Source organism: Helobdella robusta (assembly GCF_000326865.2).
Source record: "Helobdella robusta unplaced genomic scaffold HELROscaffold_41, whole genome shotgun sequence".
Taxonomy (NCBI): Eukaryota; Metazoa; Annelida; class Clitellata; order Rhynchobdellida; family Glossiphoniidae; genus Helobdella; species Helobdella robusta.
The window spans coordinates 391113-413612 of record NW_008704941.1 but is presented as its reverse complement, the minus strand read 5'-3'; the positions used below and the strand labels follow the sequence as shown (position 1 = coordinate 413612).

At 30.8% G+C, this 22500-nt stretch overlaps 3 protein-coding genes across 3 annotated transcripts in view; 2 read left to right on the top strand and 1 right to left on the bottom strand.

Annotated features, from left to right (window-relative positions):
- Positions 1 to 7205: 7205 nt before the first annotated feature.
- On the bottom strand, positions 7206 to 9482 carry HELRODRAFT_185850 (hypothetical protein). The gene is made up of 7 exons (XM_009025336.1): positions 9466 to 9482; positions 9261 to 9353; positions 8868 to 9052; positions 8622 to 8729; positions 8259 to 8436; positions 7656 to 7750; positions 7206 to 7390 (listed from the first exon to the last, which is right to left on the bottom strand). Exons 2-7 carry the CDS (start codon positions 9261 to 9263, stop codon positions 7342 to 7344), a joined length of 618 nt encoding a protein of 205 aa, XP_009023584.1. The 5' UTR covers positions 9264 to 9353; positions 9466 to 9482; the 3' UTR covers positions 7206 to 7341.
- A 262-nt stretch (positions 9483 to 9744) lies between these two features.
- Positions 9745 to 16122, top strand: HELRODRAFT_101766 (hypothetical protein). Its single transcript, XM_009025335.1, has 15 exons — positions 9745 to 9819; positions 10586 to 10645; positions 10733 to 10836; positions 11366 to 11472; positions 11615 to 11725; positions 11989 to 12109; positions 12309 to 12389; positions 12629 to 12729; positions 13029 to 13117; positions 13438 to 13530; positions 13850 to 13945; positions 14506 to 14595; positions 14712 to 14777; positions 15243 to 15301; positions 15639 to 16122. The coding sequence occupies exons 1-15, from the start codon at positions 9778 to 9780 to the stop codon at positions 15787 to 15789; spliced, it is 1371 nt and encodes a 456-aa protein (XP_009023583.1). The 5' UTR covers positions 9745 to 9777; the 3' UTR covers positions 15790 to 16122.
- A 5161-nt stretch (positions 16123 to 21283) lies between these two features.
- The window catches only part of HELRODRAFT_193009 (hypothetical protein), a gene marked incomplete at both ends in the record, with an annotated part of 10364 nt that continues 9147 nt past the window's right edge, over positions 21284 to 22500 (top strand). Inside the window, 3 exons of the mRNA XM_009025334.1 lie at positions 21284 to 21353; positions 21839 to 21934; positions 22180 to 22379. Coding sequence (XP_009023582.1) covers positions 21284 to 21353; positions 21839 to 21934; positions 22180 to 22379 — 366 coding nt within the window. The remainder of the gene's footprint in view (positions 21354 to 21838; positions 21935 to 22179; positions 22380 to 22500) is intronic.

The window sequence follows — 22500 nt, the reverse complement described above, 5'->3', positions numbered from 1 at the left end:
TAATGTTATCAGATCGTGCATGTTCTATTATTTTGTCACGTTGTTTGTGTTTGTGTTTTTTTTTTGGTGGCTATTATTATTACTACGGCTGCTACTTTGTTTTGTTCTTTTGACCGTTGGTTGTGCTAAGCAGTTTCATTGAAGTTTAATATTATAAAGATGTGTTCTACGCTATTCATTCACATGTTTGTAGTCGTTGTTGTTGTTGGTTTAATGTTTTTTCTTTGTTGTTTGCTCTATTGCTTTATATACCTATTTTTCATTCTATTTTTTTTATAGGTTCTAGTTTCTTATTCGTTCGTTCGTGAAAAATTTTCAATGATATATGCACCGAGCTGAGCATCAACTTATTTAACATAGGATTATTTTTATTAGTATTATGAATCGTCATTGTTATTATTGTTATCGCTGTTGTTGTTGTTACATGTATTGCCCAAGGTTCCATCTTCATTTATTTTCTATTGATTTCTCATCTGTCGTGTCGCTTACTTTATTTTTTTTTCTATGTTATAAAGACCCTGAAAACACTCTAGTAAAATTATTTAACGTGAAATGTGCTAAAAATAATCTACCAAAATATATCAACTTGCTTGTTTCTTGTTTATTATTACTATCTTTATTAATTATTCTTATTATTATTATTATTATAGTGCCTGGTCGTATATATATATATATATATATATATATATATATATATATATATATATATATATTTTCAAAAGATATAAACAGTATTTGATCGTTTGATCTTTTCCTCGTTCATTCATAAATTTGCTGTTGACCATTTCAAGACCATTTAAAATATATATATATATGTGTGTGTGTGTGTGCGCGTATGTTATTTTACTAAGAAATTAAATCCTCGATGGGGAAAATATAGATTTTTTATTTGAGATTTTTGAACCGTTGGAGATTGTGGCTGATTACTAGAGTTGTTGGGCTTAGATGATTGATTTGATACATTCATAGGTAGTCAGCGTTGTGGGTTTTTAAAGTTTTTATTTACCTATTAAAAAGCAGACAGCGTTTTGCTAGTAAAAGTGGTTATTTTTGTATTTTTAGAAAATCGTTTCATGTTTTAAATGTTGAAACGCCCTTCTATGTTCTGCAATCTCAATCGATTACACACATAACGACAAAATAATAATCTGTCAAATTTTATTTCGTGATAACGTCGTTTATATTTATATTTTTGTGGTGGTATTATTATATTGTTTTGTTATTGTTGTTGTTTTGCCTTGTTATGACGTCACTCAGGTTGTTCTGATTTCTATGCATGGATAACAAAAAAAACTTCCTTTGACCTCTCACCATGGATATAACATATATTTTTGTTTATATGAAAATGAAAACGGTTTAAATTGCCTCAGTGATTTGCTGTTGTGCTATTTAATCATAAACATTATTTTTGTGCTTCTGTGTAGTTGTATTAACGCATATTTTTGTTACTATTTTTAAAACCTTGACAACTCAAAATATGGCATAACCTCATAAAAATATCATTATTAATATTCATCATTATTATTATTATTTCTTGGTAATTTTTTCAAGCACTCAGTCAGATTAATCCTGGATCGATCAGCTTGTAGTCTTCATTCAAATCGATAAGGGTATTTATCTTTAATCTAATTGATAGAAAGTTCTGCATTCAATGTTTCTTTTTTTTATTTGCATTATCTTTTCAGCTTCAAACGTAATTTATATAGTCACGGAGTCAAGTTTACTGGCGCTCATCAAATAATTTTAGTTGAAAAATCATTTAATAATGTTTATAAAAAAAATAAACCTGTGGATCAAAATTCATTATTCCCAATCTTCTTTTAGATCGTGATTAGTTAATGCATGTTTTTGAGTTGGTCTGGACTCAAAATTATTTTAAATTTACTTTTAAAAAGTTCTTATTTTCGTGCAATGAAGTCCTGACTAGCTAACTAACTAACTAACTAACTAGCTAACCAGCCTGTCGGCCTTTCTGCAGACATTACCCAATGTCCTACTTAGGTGTACGTTCAATAGACACATATCATTCATTAATTAAATTATCACTAATTATTGCATTTCATTTCGTTTGAGTCATCACATATGATCTCCTTATCAATCAAACAATGAAATTTTGCAAACCCATTCCACCAATCAGGAATCTCTCTTTCTCTCTCTCTCTCTCTCTTTCTCTCTCTCTCTCTCTCACCGTTAAGGCATTTCAATTTCTTCAAACATTTCAGACTAAAAAAAATTCCTGCAATTTTGTAATAAATTAAGTTTTTTCCAAACGACAAACCTGGAAATGTATTTAACATTCCTTTATGAGTAAAATTCTCAGACACCGACAAACTATTTAAGAACATAATATCGTTGTATATATTGGTTTTTAATTAATTGATTAGCTTATGCAAGCTGGAGGATTGATTTTGTGAGATGGTGTAGCTACTATTTAAATGAAGTTGAGCTGATGTCTTCGTTGTATTGTATATTTCTTGAATGAGTGACCATTCTATTTGTAGACAGCATATAGCTGTTAGGGGATGATTTAATATTTGATCGCATATTATGCACAGATCATTTGTATAATTTAATGATAATTATAGCTCTTATTAATATAATTAGATTTATATTATAATAATTATGGCAAGTAAGATTAAAATCTCCGGTTTTATACTTGCGTGTATGCATGATAGGGCGGCTTATGACCAGCGTCCTTCTATGAATGTGACCTGCATTTAATGTCAAGATCATAATATATTAATAATGTCGTTGTATTTATACCTCTCGTTCTACAACAGCATTCTTCGCTATATGTCACTATCGTTTCATTAGCATCTGCGTTTTTTATGCGTGTTGCGTGTGTTGTTGTTTTGTGTTGTTTCATACAACTTGTGTACGTACGTACACGCTATATTCAGTAGACGTACGCACACTCACACACATAGACAGACTCCCAAACACACACACACATATATATATATATATAAATGACTTAAAAGAGCTTTTTCATCTAAAACCAACGGTGTAATTCCTCAATAAATTTTCAGAGATTTTCTAGCGTTTTAGAAAGTAGCATTTCGTTTTTTTTTCTATTTGCTTGGATTGTTTTGTACTACTGAATATTACTGAATACTATTGAATATGAACATGATGAATATTGAAAATGCTACGAGCATTATATGTTTTTATATGGTTCATATGTCCTGGTGTCGATAGATTTAAGTAAGATCATAAAATAAATTCAGTCAAATATTTTTTTTCACGCATTCTTATAAAGTCTCTAGTTATAATTATGTTGGTCCCAGCTTGTAGTACACACCTGTTTCGACATCGCCATCTTTATCTAGTTTTTTAGGTTTTTAGCTTATTTTTGATTGAAAGTTTTTTCCTAGATGTCTTTAGTTTAATGTAACTGCAGTCGCAAGACCATTTTATATGAGTGTGTGTGTGTATGTGTGTACGGTGTGTGTATGGGCTTTAACACTTCGTTTATTTTTAAGTTGTGATGTATTTGACAATATTTTCTATGATGTAAGTTGTGATGTATTTGACAATATTGTCTATGATATCATTTCTATATTAAAAAAAACGAAGCGAATTTCTAACGTTATTTTACCACCATTTCAATCAACTTTATATGCTGCAAGTTAAAGAGTAAATTCGCTCATAATTTATTTGTTACATAATTGGGTTGTTTCGCTCTACAGAGTACTACTGAATGTCAACATGATGAATATTTTCTTCTAATTTATTTGTTACTTATTTAATATGCCTGCATTTAACATAGATATAGATGATATGGATACGTAGATAGGTAAATAGGTTGATAGATAGACAGGTAGTTAGATAGATAGATAGATAGATAGATAGATAGATAGATAGATAGATAGATAGATAGATAGATAGATAGATAGATAGATAGATAGATAGATAGATAGATAGATAGATAGATAGATACATTTATATATACATTGATATATAAATTGAGGAATAGATGAAAATATTGCTAGACTGGTGTTCGTTAAGCTAAAAGTTGAACTTTGTGTTTAATTTACGGCTTTGCATATATTACCATATATCATACTATTCTCATATTATATTTTAATTAGTTAAGATTTTCTTTCTACTAAGTATCTTTAAGATTTATTTTCTTAACTTATCTTCTATTTTCAAACTCTTTTTTTTCTGTTTCAAATTGAGTGAGTATCAAAATCTTCGTCATTAGAGTAAAATTACTCCATTCAATTAAAACTCATCTGATATTTAACTGCGCGCACATACACACGGACACCACACGTATATACATTATTTGTATGTATGCATATATATATATTATATATATATATATATATATATATACTATATTCATTATCCATACGTTCATAGTTGAACGGATACATATATATATATATATATATATATATATATATATATCGCGCGAGAAATTAATTTCTATTTTTACTTATTAATTAGTATTTATTACTAATACATCTCCAATGTGCTATGGCGATTATATTAATTATATATGTATATTTTTTTTATTATTGTTATTCTCCCATTGGTGGTTGCAAGTATTCATTCACAACTTATTATTATTGTTATTATTGTTTTTATTATTATTATTACCTCCCATCGTTTTAGACATTGGTAATTTAACGTTTGAACTTGCTTGTCCAGACATCTACATATCCTGTTGAAACAATTTTACTAAACCAATTTTTGATTTAATCGTTTCGGAATCGAAATTTTCACTTTATCGTCTCGTTGAGTAAACAATTTAGAACCGAGACACGCATCACTTCACCTTCCCGATTTTTTGCATCCATTTTTTGTTAACGTTCAAAGTTATTTTTGATATTTTCAATACATTTCAACAATCAATAATAAATAACTTGAGTGCTTCTGTCGCCTTCAAGTTTATTGTTTATTTTTTCATTATTTCACACACGTGTTTGCTTAACTAGTTCGTATACACGTACAACTACACACAGTTAAACACACACATACACAAACACATACACACATAATATATATAGCTTAGTGTTTCCCATACTGGTATGCATTATGCGGCGAGCAAACTCTTGCTTTGTTGTACGATCATAATCGACATAATTTTATTTTCTAGTTTATTTTTTTTCCCATCTTAGCAAAGTGATGGAGTTAGTTATGTGATGATATATAATAGTTTTTATTAAACCTGGAAATAAGCATTGTGCTGCTAGTTATTTAAAAACATTTCCTTCGCTTGGAGTTTTCATGTGTGCGTGTGGTTGCATTTCAACAGATTTTTTGTTTATATATCTTTTTATCTTCTCATTTACGTTCATTTTTTCAGCGTTTCTTTCCACCTATGCTACTTAACGATCCAGAAATATTATAAGGAATAATGTTCGGAGTGTTGCTGTTAATTAAGCAAGAACTATACCAATGCTCATTTTTTTTTTAAATATTATTATAACGTCATCATATTTTGTTACAAAATGAATATAACATAGTCAAATGGAAGGTTAAGGTTTTTATTTGTGCAGATTTTTATCATAATTTTAATTATTGAATTGGAAAAACGTTTATTCGTTTGACCTCACTCACACCAGGTGACTCACTCATACGTTCAACTCCAGATTACAAACATGGCAATAGCAATTCGTCGTGTCATTATATAATAATTATTATGATATATAATAATATAAGTGTAATAATATTTGCGATAAATATTTATACGTGCATTTTTATATTTCTTATCATTTGAATCAGGCAGGCAGAATAAGTTTTGATGTGGTTTTTTCATTTGATATCCATTTGTCAGTGGGTTGTTTTTTTTGGAGTACAGCACATTTAGAGACATCAGAGTTTGCGAGAAATTTTATAATAGCATGATGTCATTTTTATTTATTATTGCTACGAGTAACATGATAGCAAGAACAATCACATTAGTGACGAGAATTTGACGATGATCAAACTAGATAACATGATAGCAAGAACAATCACATTAGTGACGAGAATTTGACGATGATCAAACTAGCTTTGTTTATTTATCGTTTATTTATTCATTATCCGAGGTATCAGTGACTTGCAAATCACACCACGCTCAATGTTTTTACATATACGCTTGGCAATCCATTATCTATTTCATTTATTTATTTGTTAATTTCACAATTTTATAAATTAATCTCTTGGTATTTCATCTTCCTTTACATCCATCCGTTTATTACCCCGTAACTTCATTCTTTTGTTAATTCATTCATTCAATCGTTCGTTTGTTCATTCATTCGCTCATTGATTCGATAGACCCAAACCAACCTTTCAACCAGTTTATCATCCATCCATTTTATTGAGTAGTGATTCTTTCTTTATTTGATTTAATGATTATTCCACTCTTGTTTTGAACATTTGATTCAATTGATATCAGTTTGTTTGTTTGTTTCGAGACAATATTATACATACATATTAATAAATATTTATTAGTATTTTCATTTTGCGCGTGCATTGTTAAAGTTTAATACATTTCGCGTGACAAACATATTGTAGTTTGTAAATAGTTGAATGTTTAGCTTCCATATATTACTTATTGAATTATGAATACATATGATGCTATTTGCAAATTTTCACCGACTTGATGTCTTCTTTATAAATACTTAAAACTCAAAAGACAGTCAAGTTGATAAACTATTTAAGAACAGTCAAAAGTTTCTAGTTATGCGCTGCATAAACCACTATTAAGCAGGCCGCAGTATGAACTGTGCATCTTTATTAAACATACGTGGGATGGCCGTTGTCTAAACCCACAACTCGCTAAGCCAAATATGCGAAAAATATCACAGGTACAAAGAACATTTTTAAAGTTATTTTCCCAGAACGAGACATCTGAGTACTGAAATAAAAAATTTCACCCGACTTGTACATAAAACGTACACTGATACATATTTTTTAATTTTCGCTTACAATTCCTAAAATAAAAATTCCTACTAAACCGCCGTGACTAAGAATATGTCTTGTGGAAAACTACAAATGCCGAATTTATTTTTCCACTGAATGCTTCAAGTAAAACCATTCCAGTGAACATCGATTGCAGATTGCCGTCGATTTAACATTGTGAAGACAAACTTTGCGCCGCTGAGCGCGCAAAAACATTAAATTCCATCTTCACGTTTTTAGGGATATTCATTTTTCTCAAATATACAAAACATTTATTATGTTTTACCGTCGGAATTAACGAAATTGAGATAAATTTTTATACAAATTTATTAAAACCAACCGAGGCAAACGACTAAGAAGAATGTTCAACACGTAACTAACAACGTTGGCTTAACAATTTTGTTATTTTGAGTCAGGTATAACCAAATTAAAAATTGAAATAAACTAGTCCATTCTGGCTTTCAGTATTTTTGTTGTCACCTTGTCCTTCTCTCTGAAGAAGTTAAAAAAAAAAAATTTTAGTGAATTCAAAAAACTTTTTATGAAACAATAAGAAATATCAGCGTTCATTTACTGCAATACAAGAAATTAAACTGAACTGAAACTAAATTACAGAGTTAATCACATTAAATATCACCAAAAACACGAAGCAAATATAGCTCAATTAGATCACCACATAAATACTACAATTAACTTGTCAAAAAATAGTTTTTGATGTAAAACATCCAAGATGTGTTGTTGGGTGGTGGTCGACTTACATGATGCGCACAATGGCGCCCCATCCAGACACTGCATCCCTATCCTGGGCATTCAGCAGTGCTTGTGAGATCACTTCCGTCAGTTCATCAGGACTCTGTAGTTGCAAATATGATGTTGAAGATGACGACGATAGGATGATAATACCAATATAGTAAAAATTATTGATGGCAGTCTGATGGTAATGAAGATAACACAATTAAGAAATAATAGATAATGGTGAAACTAGATTGAGAAGAACAACAGAAGAGCGCCCACAACGTTATGCATAGGGCACTGTATAAATTTAATATTATTATTATTACTTAGGAGATGATAGTAGATAAAACACAAAGTCATTGATAGTCAGCAAAATAGCTTCATTACAATTGACTGAGCTGTCAATGATGGTAGCAAGGATCGTTGATGAAAATGAATGATGTTGATCACAACAATTTGTGATTCACTGAAGATAGTAATATTTCTCAGAGGTATCAACACATGCAATAGGTGAAGTTCTTTCTACATTTTAACCCGGTTGCTGCAATAACAGGACAAACATCTCAACCACTACATCCCCTTGTCACCGTGCTAAAGCAACAACTCAAAAAAAGAATGGGGCCAACCATATCTGGCTTCCAGAGGGATTCGCACATGCCGTACATCTGCTCAGTGCAAGTACCAGAGATGGAGAAGTCCTCAGCCTCTGATGAGCAACCGATCAAGTCAGTTGATGCCGTGAATGGCTGACCTGTTTTTGGATCCAAACCAGCTATGACTGGCTCAATAAAATAAGGACCGAACCTAGTGAATTTTTTTGCGAAAAGTTTGATCATTGTAAAGATAAAACAAACTTTCTCTTCTTATTAGTATATTAAGAAAACTAACCAGAAAAATAAAAACAAATTGAGATTATAATTAAAATACAAATACATATGATGAAAATGGATTCAAGGTCAAATTTAGTTGCAAAATTTACCCATACAGACCTATGCTCATAGAGAAAGTTGGACACCAAACTGAGCAATGCTTTTGGAGTAATTCTTCTGTTTTCTTTCAGTTCATATAAGTTCACTCGAAACCGCAACCTTTCAATGCTGTCGATAGGTATAAAAAAATGTTAAGAAGTTAAAAAGTACAGTTAATTGAATTGTAATAATTCAGTTACTGAGATGAAAATAAAAAATAACTTGAAACATGAAGTGAATGAAGAAAAAAATTGGAGAAATACGTACACTGTTTGTACATCAGTAGCCAGTCCTCCAAGACCAATATACAAATGCTGACCAAGCTTGAAAACCTTTTCAAAGTCCATTGAAACTGTCTGGGCCTGAATGCCAAATCGTCTGTCTGCTGCAATAGCAACGCAGTCCTTACCCCTCATGGCTATGATGGCCGCTCCATTATATGACATGATACTCTAAAATTACAAAAAATATTAATATATATATATAAATATATATATATAGAATTATTTATAGATTCATTTCATAGATTACTCACTACCCTACACTTAACAATTCATTTTTTATCGTTTGAAAATCTGAAACCAGTTTATAAAATAAAAACTAAGAATTGCAAAATAAAATGAAAAAATAAAATATAAAAAATTAAAATAGGTATATCACCATTTTTGAAATTTGTTTTTCTTTTTCTTCCAAGCGGTTTCAAATAGAATAGTGAAATTAGTGAATTCGCCGTAGTCGTCGACCAAAAACGATCTGAAAAAAAATCATTAGTTTTAAATTAGATAAATAAAATTTCTAACAATTAAAAAAACTCAATTTCCAAATTATCTTTTTGAAAAAAAAATAATTTGAAACCATTACCGACGGCAAATAATGTTTAAAAGTGAACAAAATAATTTGCTTACTCACGGAACATTTTGTTCTACATATTCTACATTTTTTTACAAAGAAATTTTTTATTTCTAATATTTTTAAAAACAAATAAAATTTTAACAAAATTCAACATTTTAAAAATAATAATTTTTTGTGTTATAATAAGTTTTATAAAATTTTTCCACGCTTTGAACTTTTTCAAACTTTTGTATCTCGGTTTACATTTAATTTTTACCCATTTAACTACTATTTTTCGTGTTTTTATTCTAAATTTAAATTTAATAATTTTTAATTTATTACCAAAATGTCGTTTCTCGTTGATTCTTGCATCATGTTTTTCTCGCTGGTTAGTTTTTTTCATATATATTTAAAGATTTTTTTACGTTGCGTTATTATTAATTTAAAAATTAATTACAAGAAGAGGCAAATTTAAAATAATTTAAAATTTTAAATTCTTTTGATTTTTTCAATTTTAAATAAAATGAAATAAAAAAAAATTCATTCAAAATAAAAACTCAATTATTTTGTCTGTATGGTACTTATTTTAAAAAGTTAGTAGAAAAGTTGTGTGTAAACTAAATTTATTAATTATTTGTATAGTAGTAAGTTACTATAGTATAGAATACAAAGTTAACTTTAAATTTAAATTAGGGTAGATGGATGTATAACAAGTTAATGATGATAAATCGAAATAATATCATAATAATGTCTATCAAACATAATCTAAAAAGATTTAGTAAAAGATAATCAAAAGATAAGATATGAGACTATATAGTTAAGTATAAAAAATAATAAAGAGTTAACAAGACATAGAGGCAGAGCGAATTACTTATTCAATAGAGTCGCAAATACTTGGAACTCATTACCAAATATCACTTGTTTAAGCACAATTAATAACAAGTTTAAAGTTTGGATGAACAACAATCAACCTACAAATCAGCCGTGCTAGCATTGCTGACAGCATGTTCTCTGGATAACCTCCAGAATAGCATTACTGCTACTACTACTACTATTACTACTACTACTACTACTTTATTGTTATTTATATAAATGTGTAATTTTTATTTTAAAATAATTTACAATTTATTACATACATCCACTTACACACACAGATCATATTTTTTGGATTTGGCTGGGTTTTCTTTCTCAAGCAACTCTTTCGAGATTATGAGGTAGGAAAATAAACTATAATATAATAAAAATTCTAATAAATTAACGCATTTTTTTGTAATTTTTTTATTGTTGTTTTTTTTATAAAGGTCCATGATTGGTTGGTCCTTCTGTTGTATTCGGCCACATTCGCCCTCTCGTGCACCATGTTTGAGCTCATAATATTCGAAATCATGGGACAACTTGACCCCAGGTTAATCAGGGTTTTGTGGTTCTTCAATTCAAATAATTACAAGCGTTGACCATATTAACGTTGATGTGAGTGAGTGGGTGGATAAGTTAGTAAGTGAGTGAGTAAGCGAGTGGGTGGTTGGGTGAGTGAGATGATGTGAGTGATAATATGAAGTTGCTATGGCTATTATGTGAGTTGTGAGGACGATGTGCAAAGTGACGAACTCCTTTAATGAAATTTTCTGGCTCCTACTCGGCCTCTGGTTCTCGAACTCTGGTTACAATTTTCCGTCTCCGGGTCTCAACTCCTATCTATACGTCTAACACAAAATTAGACAAAATTAATAAAGTTAATAATGCTTCAATGGAATCACATTTTGATGGAACTGATTTATGATCTTGAAAAAGTATAAATAGCAATGATAACAAACCCATGAATGATTAATAATAAGAGTTATTTAGTTCCAATCAAAATTGATAAATAACAAAAGCAATTAATTTAATTTAAATTTTCAAAAATCATTTAAATTAGAATTCTCCCGAACAACCAGTTCTAGGTACTTCCATTGGAAGCTGGAGCTGTACGCTACACTGTTCACTGTGATATTCATTCTCCCTTTCTACATCTGTTACTTCGCCATCTGCAACATCCAGTTTTGTTAGATTTTTGTTCCTTTGGTTGTTGGTTTGTCAGGATTAGGGCTGCTTATATCTATTTTCTAGTTATGATGATTGAAATGATGATAACGACGATGATGATAATTTTAATAATAATTTTAATAATTTAATAATTTAAACAGTACCTGGTGCAAAATTTTTCAAGATAACCTATGCCGCAATCTGCTGGGCTATCTATTTTTACTTCTTCTGGAAGGTCGGGGATCCCTTTCCTATCCTGAGCCCCAAACACGGTGAGGAAGTGGGAGAGTGTAGTGATGTGAGTGAGATAGTGATGTGAGAACGTGAGTGAGTGGGTGAGTTAGTAGGTGAGTTGGTGAGTGAGTGAGTCAGTTGATGAAACAATACATTATCGCCAACAACAACAATAACATCAGCAACACACCAACATTGTCAACAACAACAATAACTTCGACAACACATCGACAACACGTCAAAAACGCATCATCAACAACACATCAACCACATCCAAAATGCCTTCACCAACATCGTCAAGGCATCCTCTCCATAGAGCAATGCATAGGTAGGGTGGGTGTATTCGGGGTAACCATCATGGCCGTCCTGTCTGGCTTCGGTGCCGTCAACTACCCGTACACTTGTATGTCCTATTTTGTTAGGTAAGGATGGCGATGATGATGGCGATGATGACGACGACGATGATGGTGGTGATGACGAAGACAATGATGACGATGATGGTGACGATGATGATGATGATGTCGATGATGGTGACGATGATGTTGATGATGGCGATAATGATGATGACGAAGACTCACAAAAAAAGATAAGATTGACAAAAGGTGAAAATATTTCTTACAGACAGGTAGATGATTCTGACATTTTGACGCTAGAGAAGAGGCTGCAGCAGACAATGGATATGATCATCATGAAGAAGAAGAGGTGGTTTGGTCTCCATTGCCCGGAGTCTCTCTCCGGCTTTCTTTCCGTCTATCCATTTCTCTTTCCATCTTTCTCTTTTTTTTCTCTCTCTCCGTCTTCTCTTTCTCTCTCTCTCTCTCTCTCTCTCTCTCTCTCTCTTTCTCTCTCTTTTTCTCTCCGTCTTTCTCTCGTTCTCCTTTTTAAACGAAATAATAAAATCCTACTAAAATAATGGCTACCCTGATGATTGTCACGATTAGGATGGTACTGTCGAAGCGTGATAGTCATTCAGTTGGGTCGAAGGAGGCTGAGGGCAGGTGGACTTTCTCAGGGGTCTTCAAGAGGATCAGAAGGGACTCGAGTTAGTAATCATAATAGTTAGGGCTCTTAAACTTTTTCATTCATCATGAGAAATATTAATAATTAATTATCCTTCCTACTGTTATTGTTATTATTATTATTATTATTATCGTTATTATTATTTTTATTTTTATTATTTTTTTTGCGTGAATTTTAAATATATTTTATTTTGCTTACATTTTATTGTAATTAATTCTATTAGACATTTCTTTTAGCGATTGGTTTCTTACTTTGATGAATGAGAAACTAAAATCTGTTTCCATAATTATTATTATTATTATTAATATTATTATTATTAAGATGATCATTACATGAGGGAAGAGGCAGAGGCCCTTGAAGAGTTTTCAAGGCAGTTGTTCCTCGAATCAGTTGATCTGCACAATGAACAAGTATTGTTGTTATCGCTTATTGTTATTATTGTTGTTGTTGTTGATGATGTTGTTTTTGCTGTTGCTGTTGTTGATTTTGCTGTTGTTGATTTTGCTGTTGTTGATTTTGTTGCTGTTGTTGTTGATTTTGTTGTTGTTGATTTTGTTGCTGTTGTTGTTGTTTTTGTTGCTGTTGTTGTTTTTGTTATTGTTGTTATTGATTTTGTTGCTGTTGTTGTTGATTTTGTTGCTGTTGTTGTTGCTGTTGATTTTATTGTTGTTATGACAAAGTGAAATGTAATTGCACTCGCGATATAAATTTGATTTGAATTTTATTGAAGGAACGCAAGGAATGTCTAAAGACGTTGAAAGGAAAGTATTTCAACCTAATGGGACATTTCTTCTCTATATATTGTGTCTGGAAGATTTTTATGGTTGGTTAATTTTGGCCGGTTGATTGGTTGGTGGTTGATTGGTTGGTTGATTGGTTGGTTGATAGGTTGGGCGGTTTTGCAGCAGTTTTCTTCTTATATTATTTATGCTAAGTTGGTTTCAGGTTTGTATTTTTGAGATATTTTAAATCTGAAAATTGTTAGCCATGTCATGAGCATGACATCAAGTCATACTCTTCATCATCACCACCACCACATCACCATCACATTATCATATCACACCACCACATCACCACCACCATAGTCACGTCATCACATTACGTCAACATCACATCACCACGTGACCACCATTTGGATGCAGGCAACGTTCAACATAGTGTTGGATAGAGTTGGCAAGGTTGATCCTGTAACGAGAGGAATCGAGATTGCTGTCAACTACCTCGGAATACAATTCGACGTTGGTCATTCATTCATTCATTCATTCATTCATTCATTCATTCATTCATTCATTCATTCATTCATTCATTCATTCATTTTCTTCCATTCATTCAATCATTCATCCATTCTATTCATTCATTCACTCATTCATTCACTCATTCATTAATTCATTTCATTCATTCATTTCATTCATTCATTTCATTCACTTATTCTTTCATTCTTTTCTTGGGTTTGCATGCATGCATGCATGTATATATACTAAAGTCAGTAAATTTAGACGAGATATTTTCTTCAAAAGATCTTTTGTTAAATTCGATCTCTGTCACATTTCCTTTTTCAAGTCTTTTAACTTTTTTTTCCATCAACTCTTCATGTTCGCAATCGAAATTGCGAATGGAATTTCGAGGAGTCGTTTTTAAAATTAATTTGTCTGCCGTCGTTTCGAAGTCTTCATTGCCTCATCATCAATATTAATAATAATCTCCAATTGAGTTTGCAACGCCAATAATACCTTGAGTGGGTGCCTGTGTAACAACTTCGACGACGACGATGACGTCATATTACATTTGGACCAATCAGGTGCGTTTCTGGTCTCAGCACATTTCCTTCTGGCTGGTCGGTATCATCATCATCACTTCCATCAGGGGTTTACTCATTACTCTCACCAAGGTGGTTATGGTTATGATATCAATAATAATAATAATGATATTAATAATAATAATAATAGTAATTTATTGTTATTATTATTATAAATAATTAACTAATTTAATGTTTTCTTTTTATAGTTTTTTTACGCCATAGCTAGCACTAAATCATCAAACATCATTGTTCTATGCCTAGCTCAGATCATGGTATGTGTGTGTTAATATTAATGAATAAACGAATGAAGGGAAGAATGAATAAATGATTGATTGAATGATTGATTGGTTGATGATTGATTGTTTGTTTGATTGATTTATTGAATTTATTGAATTTATTCATTTATAAATGAACGAATGAATGAATTAATTAATAAATAATAAATAAATGTTTTTGCAATAGCGTGTTTCATTCTTTCTCTATTCTTTTTATTCATCCACGTTACTTGAGGCCAAGCATTTTAATGTATTTCAATCTCTATGTCCCTTAATTTATGAATTGAATTGCTTAAATTAGCATAATTTGGTCATGATTAACGTAAATTAGCATAATTTATTCAATTAGCATGAATTGAATTGCTTAAATTAGCATAATTTGGTCATGATTAACGTAAATTAGCATAATTTATTCAATTAGCATCTTAGTTAATATTAATTTTTGATGGTGTGACCAATTAGGGAATGTACTTTTTATCGTGCGTGCTGCTGATGAGGATGAATCTTCCAGCTGAATACAGGTTGCTCAATCACTTATTATGTTAATTAGTTACTCATTTTTTCATTCATTCGTTTTCATTCATTCGTTCGTTCATTTATTCGTTCATTATTTTTATGCTATTTCATTCATTAATTTGCTCATTCGCTCAAGTTATTCACAGTCACAACCAACCAACCAACTTACCTACCAACCAATCAACCAACCAACCAACCAACTAACCAACCAACCAATTAACCAACCAACCGACCAACCAACCAACCAACCAACCAATCAACCAACCAACCAACCAACTCACCTACCAACCGACCAACCAACCAACCAACCAACCATTAATTCAACCATTAAACCGCCCATAGAACAATAATAACGGAGGTACTGGGCGATCTGCAGTTCAATTTCTACCATCGGTGGTTTGACGTCATCTTCCTTATAAGCGCCCTTGGTAGCATCCTCTTCCTCTACATGGTCCACAAACAATCGCCTGTCGAAGATGTCGCTAAACGATGATGATGGTGGCGAGGGTGATGACGTCGATGATGATGATGCGGTTGTACTGATGATGATGATCGTCGTTACAATTTGATTGCTAAATGTTAGGCGTCATGATGCTGGTGATTGTAATGATTGATGACGATGAATGTGATGATGATAATGGTGATTATTTAAATATTGATGATGATGATAATTATATACGATGATCATAAAACAATTGGTGGTGGTTTTTGTGTCTGTTTGGCAATTTTTTTTTAATATTTTTTCACGTTCCTGTTAAACAATTTATTTGTGATTTTAAATAAATATATTGGTATGTATAATAGAATTTTTGATGGTTTTAATAATGGCGTCGTTAGTTTTGTTCGTCGTATATAATAATAATAATTATTATTCTACTTATAATCATATTATTAATTATTATTATAATTATGTTACTACATAATTATGTTACTACATGTCCTGGTTATGACATTAAACTGACCCTCACTGCCTTGTGAGTGATGTTGGATCATCAAAGGCTAGGCCCACCGATTATAACTGTGGTTGCGTAAGGAAGGGCGTCCTGCGTAAAAATTAGTCAAATAAATCAAATAAATTACTTATGATGACAGAAGTGACAATGGCCCTCAGTATCCGGCAGAAGAGGGTGCGCGAGGGGTATTTCGGTTTCATCATAGGTAGCCAAACGGCAACCCCCGATCTCGGGGAAAATGTCGTCTAAACGTATGTTGTTGTTGTTGTTTTATAATTATGTTACTACACGATATTGTAGCCCAGTAAAATAACTTTACTTTCAATCAGCTATATCAAAAATTATTTTTTAAATAAAGTAACAAACGCTGTTAAAAATTTTTGTCTCTTTTCCAATGCCAAATTCATCAAGGCTTTCAATTTCTTCAATAACTATCTCATCTCATCTTGACCTGGAGCTTTATTTGATTTCATTTTGGAAAGAGCTGCACGAACTTCAGATCAAATTATCTTTGGTCCTTCTGCGTCTTTTTAATAGAAGGCTTCTCACTACGGATATCATCAAAAAGATCGTCAATGTATTCAGTCCATCTTTCAAGTACTTTTTCTTTCTCTAAGATTACTTCACCGAATTTAGCTTATATGCATCTGGAGACGGTACAAGCCATTTTTTCAGTGATTTCTTTGATGCTTTTCTACATTGCATTTGCATTACTGTTTTTGATCTTTTCAATGATTTCGCACTTGTCATTTAACCATTTCTCCTTTGCCTCTAAGCTCATGTTTTTGATTGTTTTGTCAAGCCTTTTGTAACTATCAGAACTGCAGCCTTTTACTTTCCTTCGTTCGTCCATCAGAAATACGATGTCATCTGTTATTCATTTCTGACCTCTTCTTTGCTCCTTCACAACTACTCTTGCTGATTCTGTGAGGGCTTCTCTGAATAATCCATATTTAGATTTATTTAAGTCTTCTGTCAATAACTGAAAACGATATATAATATATATATATATATATATATATATATATATATATATATATATGGTGCTGTATATAAGTTATAACAAAGTTAACATGACGATAATAAAGGTTAACATTAACGTAAAATAAACGTAAAAACCAAATATAATATTATTATAAATAAAATGATTGAATAAAAAAATTTTTATAATATATTAACATTTTTAAAATATGTTAATAAATTACAAAAAAGTAATTGACTTGTTAAGTTAAATTAATTCGCTTTGGTTTTGGTATGTCGTTCTAACATTTATGAAGTTTATCCATGGTTACCTTGTAAATTTAATTTTCACGCACACACAAACAAACACATACATACATGACATTTTTTTAAATTTTACCGTACATCATTCATTCTCACCCAATGATCCAATAAATCAAATTTAACAACAATGAAAATGGTTGCTTTTTTTACAATTCTTACTTTAGTATTTTTAAAATTAAGTATTTAGTATTTCCTTATGTATTTGGCAGTTTGTCAGCCATAGCATTGCTGTACCATCACTTAGCACAACCTTACCTTACGTTACAATCTTAAAATTATTCGAATGTCAAAGCATAAGTAGGTCAAATAAAGCCTTCTAAAATAAAAAAGTCATGTGTGCGTGCGTGTGTGTGTAGTATATGTGTGTGTATGTGTAAGTGTGTGTATGTGTGCGTGTGTAAATGAGTGTTGTTTGCAGAGAGCTTAATAAATAAATCTCGCATTGTGCTTGCCAAACAATGAGATTCAACTTCGCTTTCCCATCGCGATATGCTGGTTTGACTCTCTTACTGTTAACTGAAATATTAATTACTTAATATTAGCGTCGTCACCATTTCGTTCTGTTCAGTTTTATCAATTAAATATTGTTATATAATTAATAATAACAAAAATAACAAAAAGAAGATACAGATAATAATTATTAATATTTTAGCCATAATTAATCGTCATCAACGTGTCCAGTTCAAAATCTTCACACAAACAAAACAACATCATTCATATTTTTCTACTGACCAACAAATGCCCAAATGAAACAAATTCATGAACTTAGGAGGTTCATTCGTTATGGATGTCTCTCTCTCTTTTTTTTCTCTCCCCCCATCTCTCTTTCTGTAATGGTATTTTTGCACTGAATGAAACTGTACCTCGTTCAAAACTCATGTATGTCACACATTTATTCACTCAATCCATTCATAATGACTGACTAGTGTGAAACAATTTCAAAAAGTTGCCTTTAAAAAGTCTCCCCTTCTCTTACTCTTTTTCTTTCTGTTAGGTACTTATAAATTTGTAACATATTTTTCAGTTAATAAAAAAAACACACAACACACTAGTTTTATAAGAAAACATTGAATAGGGTAAAGAATGTCACCAACATCTTTTTGAGACCTTTCTTGCCATGTCTGTGTCCTCTAAATGGAAACATAAAATTGTTGAGCGGCCTTCACTTCTTAACTGCCACAGAGCTTCTAGGCTAGCCGTGGTCATATTATTAAATCATTATTAAATTATCTCATCATGACAGGTCACTCTTTTATTAATATAAATTGAAATATCAGCGAACACTGCTTTATATCATCTTCGCTACGTTGAATTACGTGCATTACTATAGCTTCCTAATAAGCTTTAATCTCATCCTTATTAATGTTAATTACATCACAGGAAAGTGTTTTAATTTACGATTAAAAATAACTTAGGCCTTATTATTATTTTTAATAATATTTGCTTATTTATTTATTAAAGTTTGTCTCTTTGAAACGAATTTTTGCTAAATGCAAGGCAATTATTTTTCAAGTAATGCATTGCATATGTAGCGTGTTACAATTCACCATGCTATACACTCGTTGTTTACATCTTTATTATTATGGATCTACGTCCGAATTTAGTGAATTTATAATTACAAGTTATTAAAATTTATATGTCTATAATGTGAAATTGTTCAATTAGTTTCGCTTATTTACAAAAAGTGTTTAAGTAATTGCTCAAAGATGAATATGAAATCCGTAGTAAAATGAATTCGACTTTATGAAGGAAGCTTTTATATTAAAGCAAACTATCAGAATAATTACAGATTTTAAAAAGTAAAAGTTAATTATACTACTGAAACTCTTAAAACAAAACTTCACATGAAGCTTATTGAAAAAATTTGAAAAGAATTCTATCAAACTGACTTATCGAAACGTCAAAAATCTTCACAGGTATGCGACTTCTTTGTAAGTTACAATAGTAACGAAAAAATTTAGGTATGATAGTATCAGTGCATGTAAGTGTGTTTATGTGTGCGTGCGTGTGTGCGTGTGTGTGTGTGTGTGTGCATGTGTGTGTGCGCGTATCTAAGAGTGTTAGATAACAATGAAATAATTGTTGATCGTGATATAAGGTTAAATTTTTTAATTAAAAACTTCTAATGTTACTATTGTAAAATAAAAAGTACATTACTATCACTAATGCTAACCGCCATTAACACTGCTACTACGACAACTACTACTTTTAGTGTTGCTGCAACTACAACAACAACTACTACTACTACTACTACTGCTGCTACTACTACTACTACTATTACTACTACCACCACCACTACTACTACTAAATACTAAACTAATTGACACGCTAGGTTATTAAAACAATCTGTTAAAAAATAAAAACTTCTGAAATTTAAGACTCAAAATTGTTTAATGATTTTCATTGAATAAAAACTTGAAAAGTAACTCAACTATGTATGCATCATATCTACACTGGTTGAAGGAGTTTCTATGTAGCTGCAATACATGCTAATGTTACAAATGATTTGTAGTTTATAGTTTAGGCGAAATAATGACTAAAATGATTCAAAATGTAGATTTGGGAATTAAATTTGTTGCCTTCTTACTTTTAAATAACATCATTTAAGTAAACGCATACATTGTATGTTTATGATGATTCTGTCAAACATTGTCTGTGATGACAGTCAGACCTTATCGAAACGAAAGCAACAAAAATGCTAACAATATCTAACAACGACGACAACAACAACCACAACAACAACAACTACTCTTGCATCAAAATAAACCCAACAGAGTTGTGTTGTTGTTTATGTTGTTGTTTATTTTGTTGTTTATTATGACAATTACTCCATCAGAATGGACAACAACAATAGTAACAACGACAACCTCAATCGCAACAATAACAACAACATTAATAACAACAAAACTACACAAGCGACAACAACAGTGACAAAAATAAAAACAACAACTCATGTTAACAATGTTAGCAACGTTATACGAATGTGCATGACAAATAGAGTAACATAGCAGAACAATAGGTATGTATGTATATATATATATATATATATATATATATATATATATATATACATATATATATATATATATATATATATATACACACACATATATATACACACATACATACATACATATATACATACATACATATACATACATTCGTGTTTTGGTATCTATTGATACATACTTCATATAAATATACATATATGTATATATATATATATATAGTTTGGAACGAGGCTTTCTTATATATATATATATATATATATATATATATATATATCCACTTTTGTGAGATAGTAAGCTTTTATTCAAAGTGTAGCCAAAAGAAGCAGCATAATATAAAGCTCCAATATTTTCTCATGATTTCAGATATAGATTTTTTAGTAAAAGATTTGAATGATGATGACGATAATGATGATAAGAATGATGATGATGACGATGGCTATATAATTAATTAATTAATTAGTTTAATCCTAATGATGATGATAATGATGACGACATGATTGTTAATTAATTAATACATTTATACAATTTTTTATGTATGACTAACATGTGTGCGTGTTGTGTGTGATTGTTATACAAAAATGTGATAAATAGCAGTACTATCATTATTATTGTACTGTAGTAATTAAGTTAATTAATTAATTAATTTAACTAATTAATTGATAAGTAAAAAATTTGTTGTCTGAAGTATTGTTTAAAAATAAAATTGAAAAAGTTTACAATGACAACCCCGTCGACGATGATGACAAAGAGTTCCAGCGACCTAGGCAATTTCATCATCGTCTTTTTGGTTCTTCTGCTGTTCCTAAATTGTTAGTTCTTACGTACTGCTTCAAGTTTTGTTTTGCTGAACTGAAAATGCTTCTTAATTTTTTAAATTTCCGTAAAATAAATTATTGACATAATTAATAATTATCGGTATTCTAGAAATTATTTTATACTTGTTGTTTTGTATTTGTTGGGATGGCTCAGACGGTAGAGGTGTTGTTATATTCCGAGTTATGGCTATTGGACGACGACCTGGTTTGAATACTATTTGCTCCAAGTTGAGAAGCTATTATACAAATGTTGCATATAGTCTTGTGTTTTTGTGTGAACTTGCTGAACTCTTCAAACTGCATTACTTTTCTTCCTTCGTTCCTTTAAAGAGAAAGGCATAATTTTTATTTATAGTTAATGTATTTACCATTGCTCTTGAAGAAATGTATTAGTGTTATAAAACTATTATTACCTCTGTTATAATCTAATTAATAATAATAGTAATGATAATAATTTTATTGTTATATTTCGAATGTAGGTACACATGCAGATGTTTCTGACTTGTGCTCCTGCAACCTAGCTGATCAGAACAACTTCATCACACCCGCCAACATTTCAGAAAGTATTTCTCCGGGTTTGAAATTAAAAATTAATAATATTAATAATAATAACAATAATAACAATAATAACATTTTTTATTAGTAATTAAATAATAATAATTATTATTATTCCCCTTCACACTCGCCAACATTTCCCAAAGTATTGCCCCGGGTTTGTAATTAAAAATTAATAATAATAATAGTAATGGTAATAATAATTTATTATTATTAATTAATTAATTAATTATTATTATTATTATTCCCCTCCACACTCGTTCAGGCAGCCTCATAGCGAAATTAACTTTCACTGGCGGCGAACAGATATCAGTCCGGGCGAGCGTAGAGCCCAACACGAACCTCAAATACAACAACCTCACTGGGGAGATCAGAACGTCTGGCTCGTTCCAGATTGCCAATCTTAGCCCTCTCATCATAACGGGGCTTCAGTTGTTCTGTACCGTTCTAGCTACTGGGCAAGATGTTAGTGGTGGGCTGTTGTTGGCTGTGTTTTTATGGTTATGTTGTTGTTGGTTATATTATTTATTATGATTTTGTTATGCCATTGTTGTTGTGATGATTGTATTGTTGTTGGTTAGGTCGT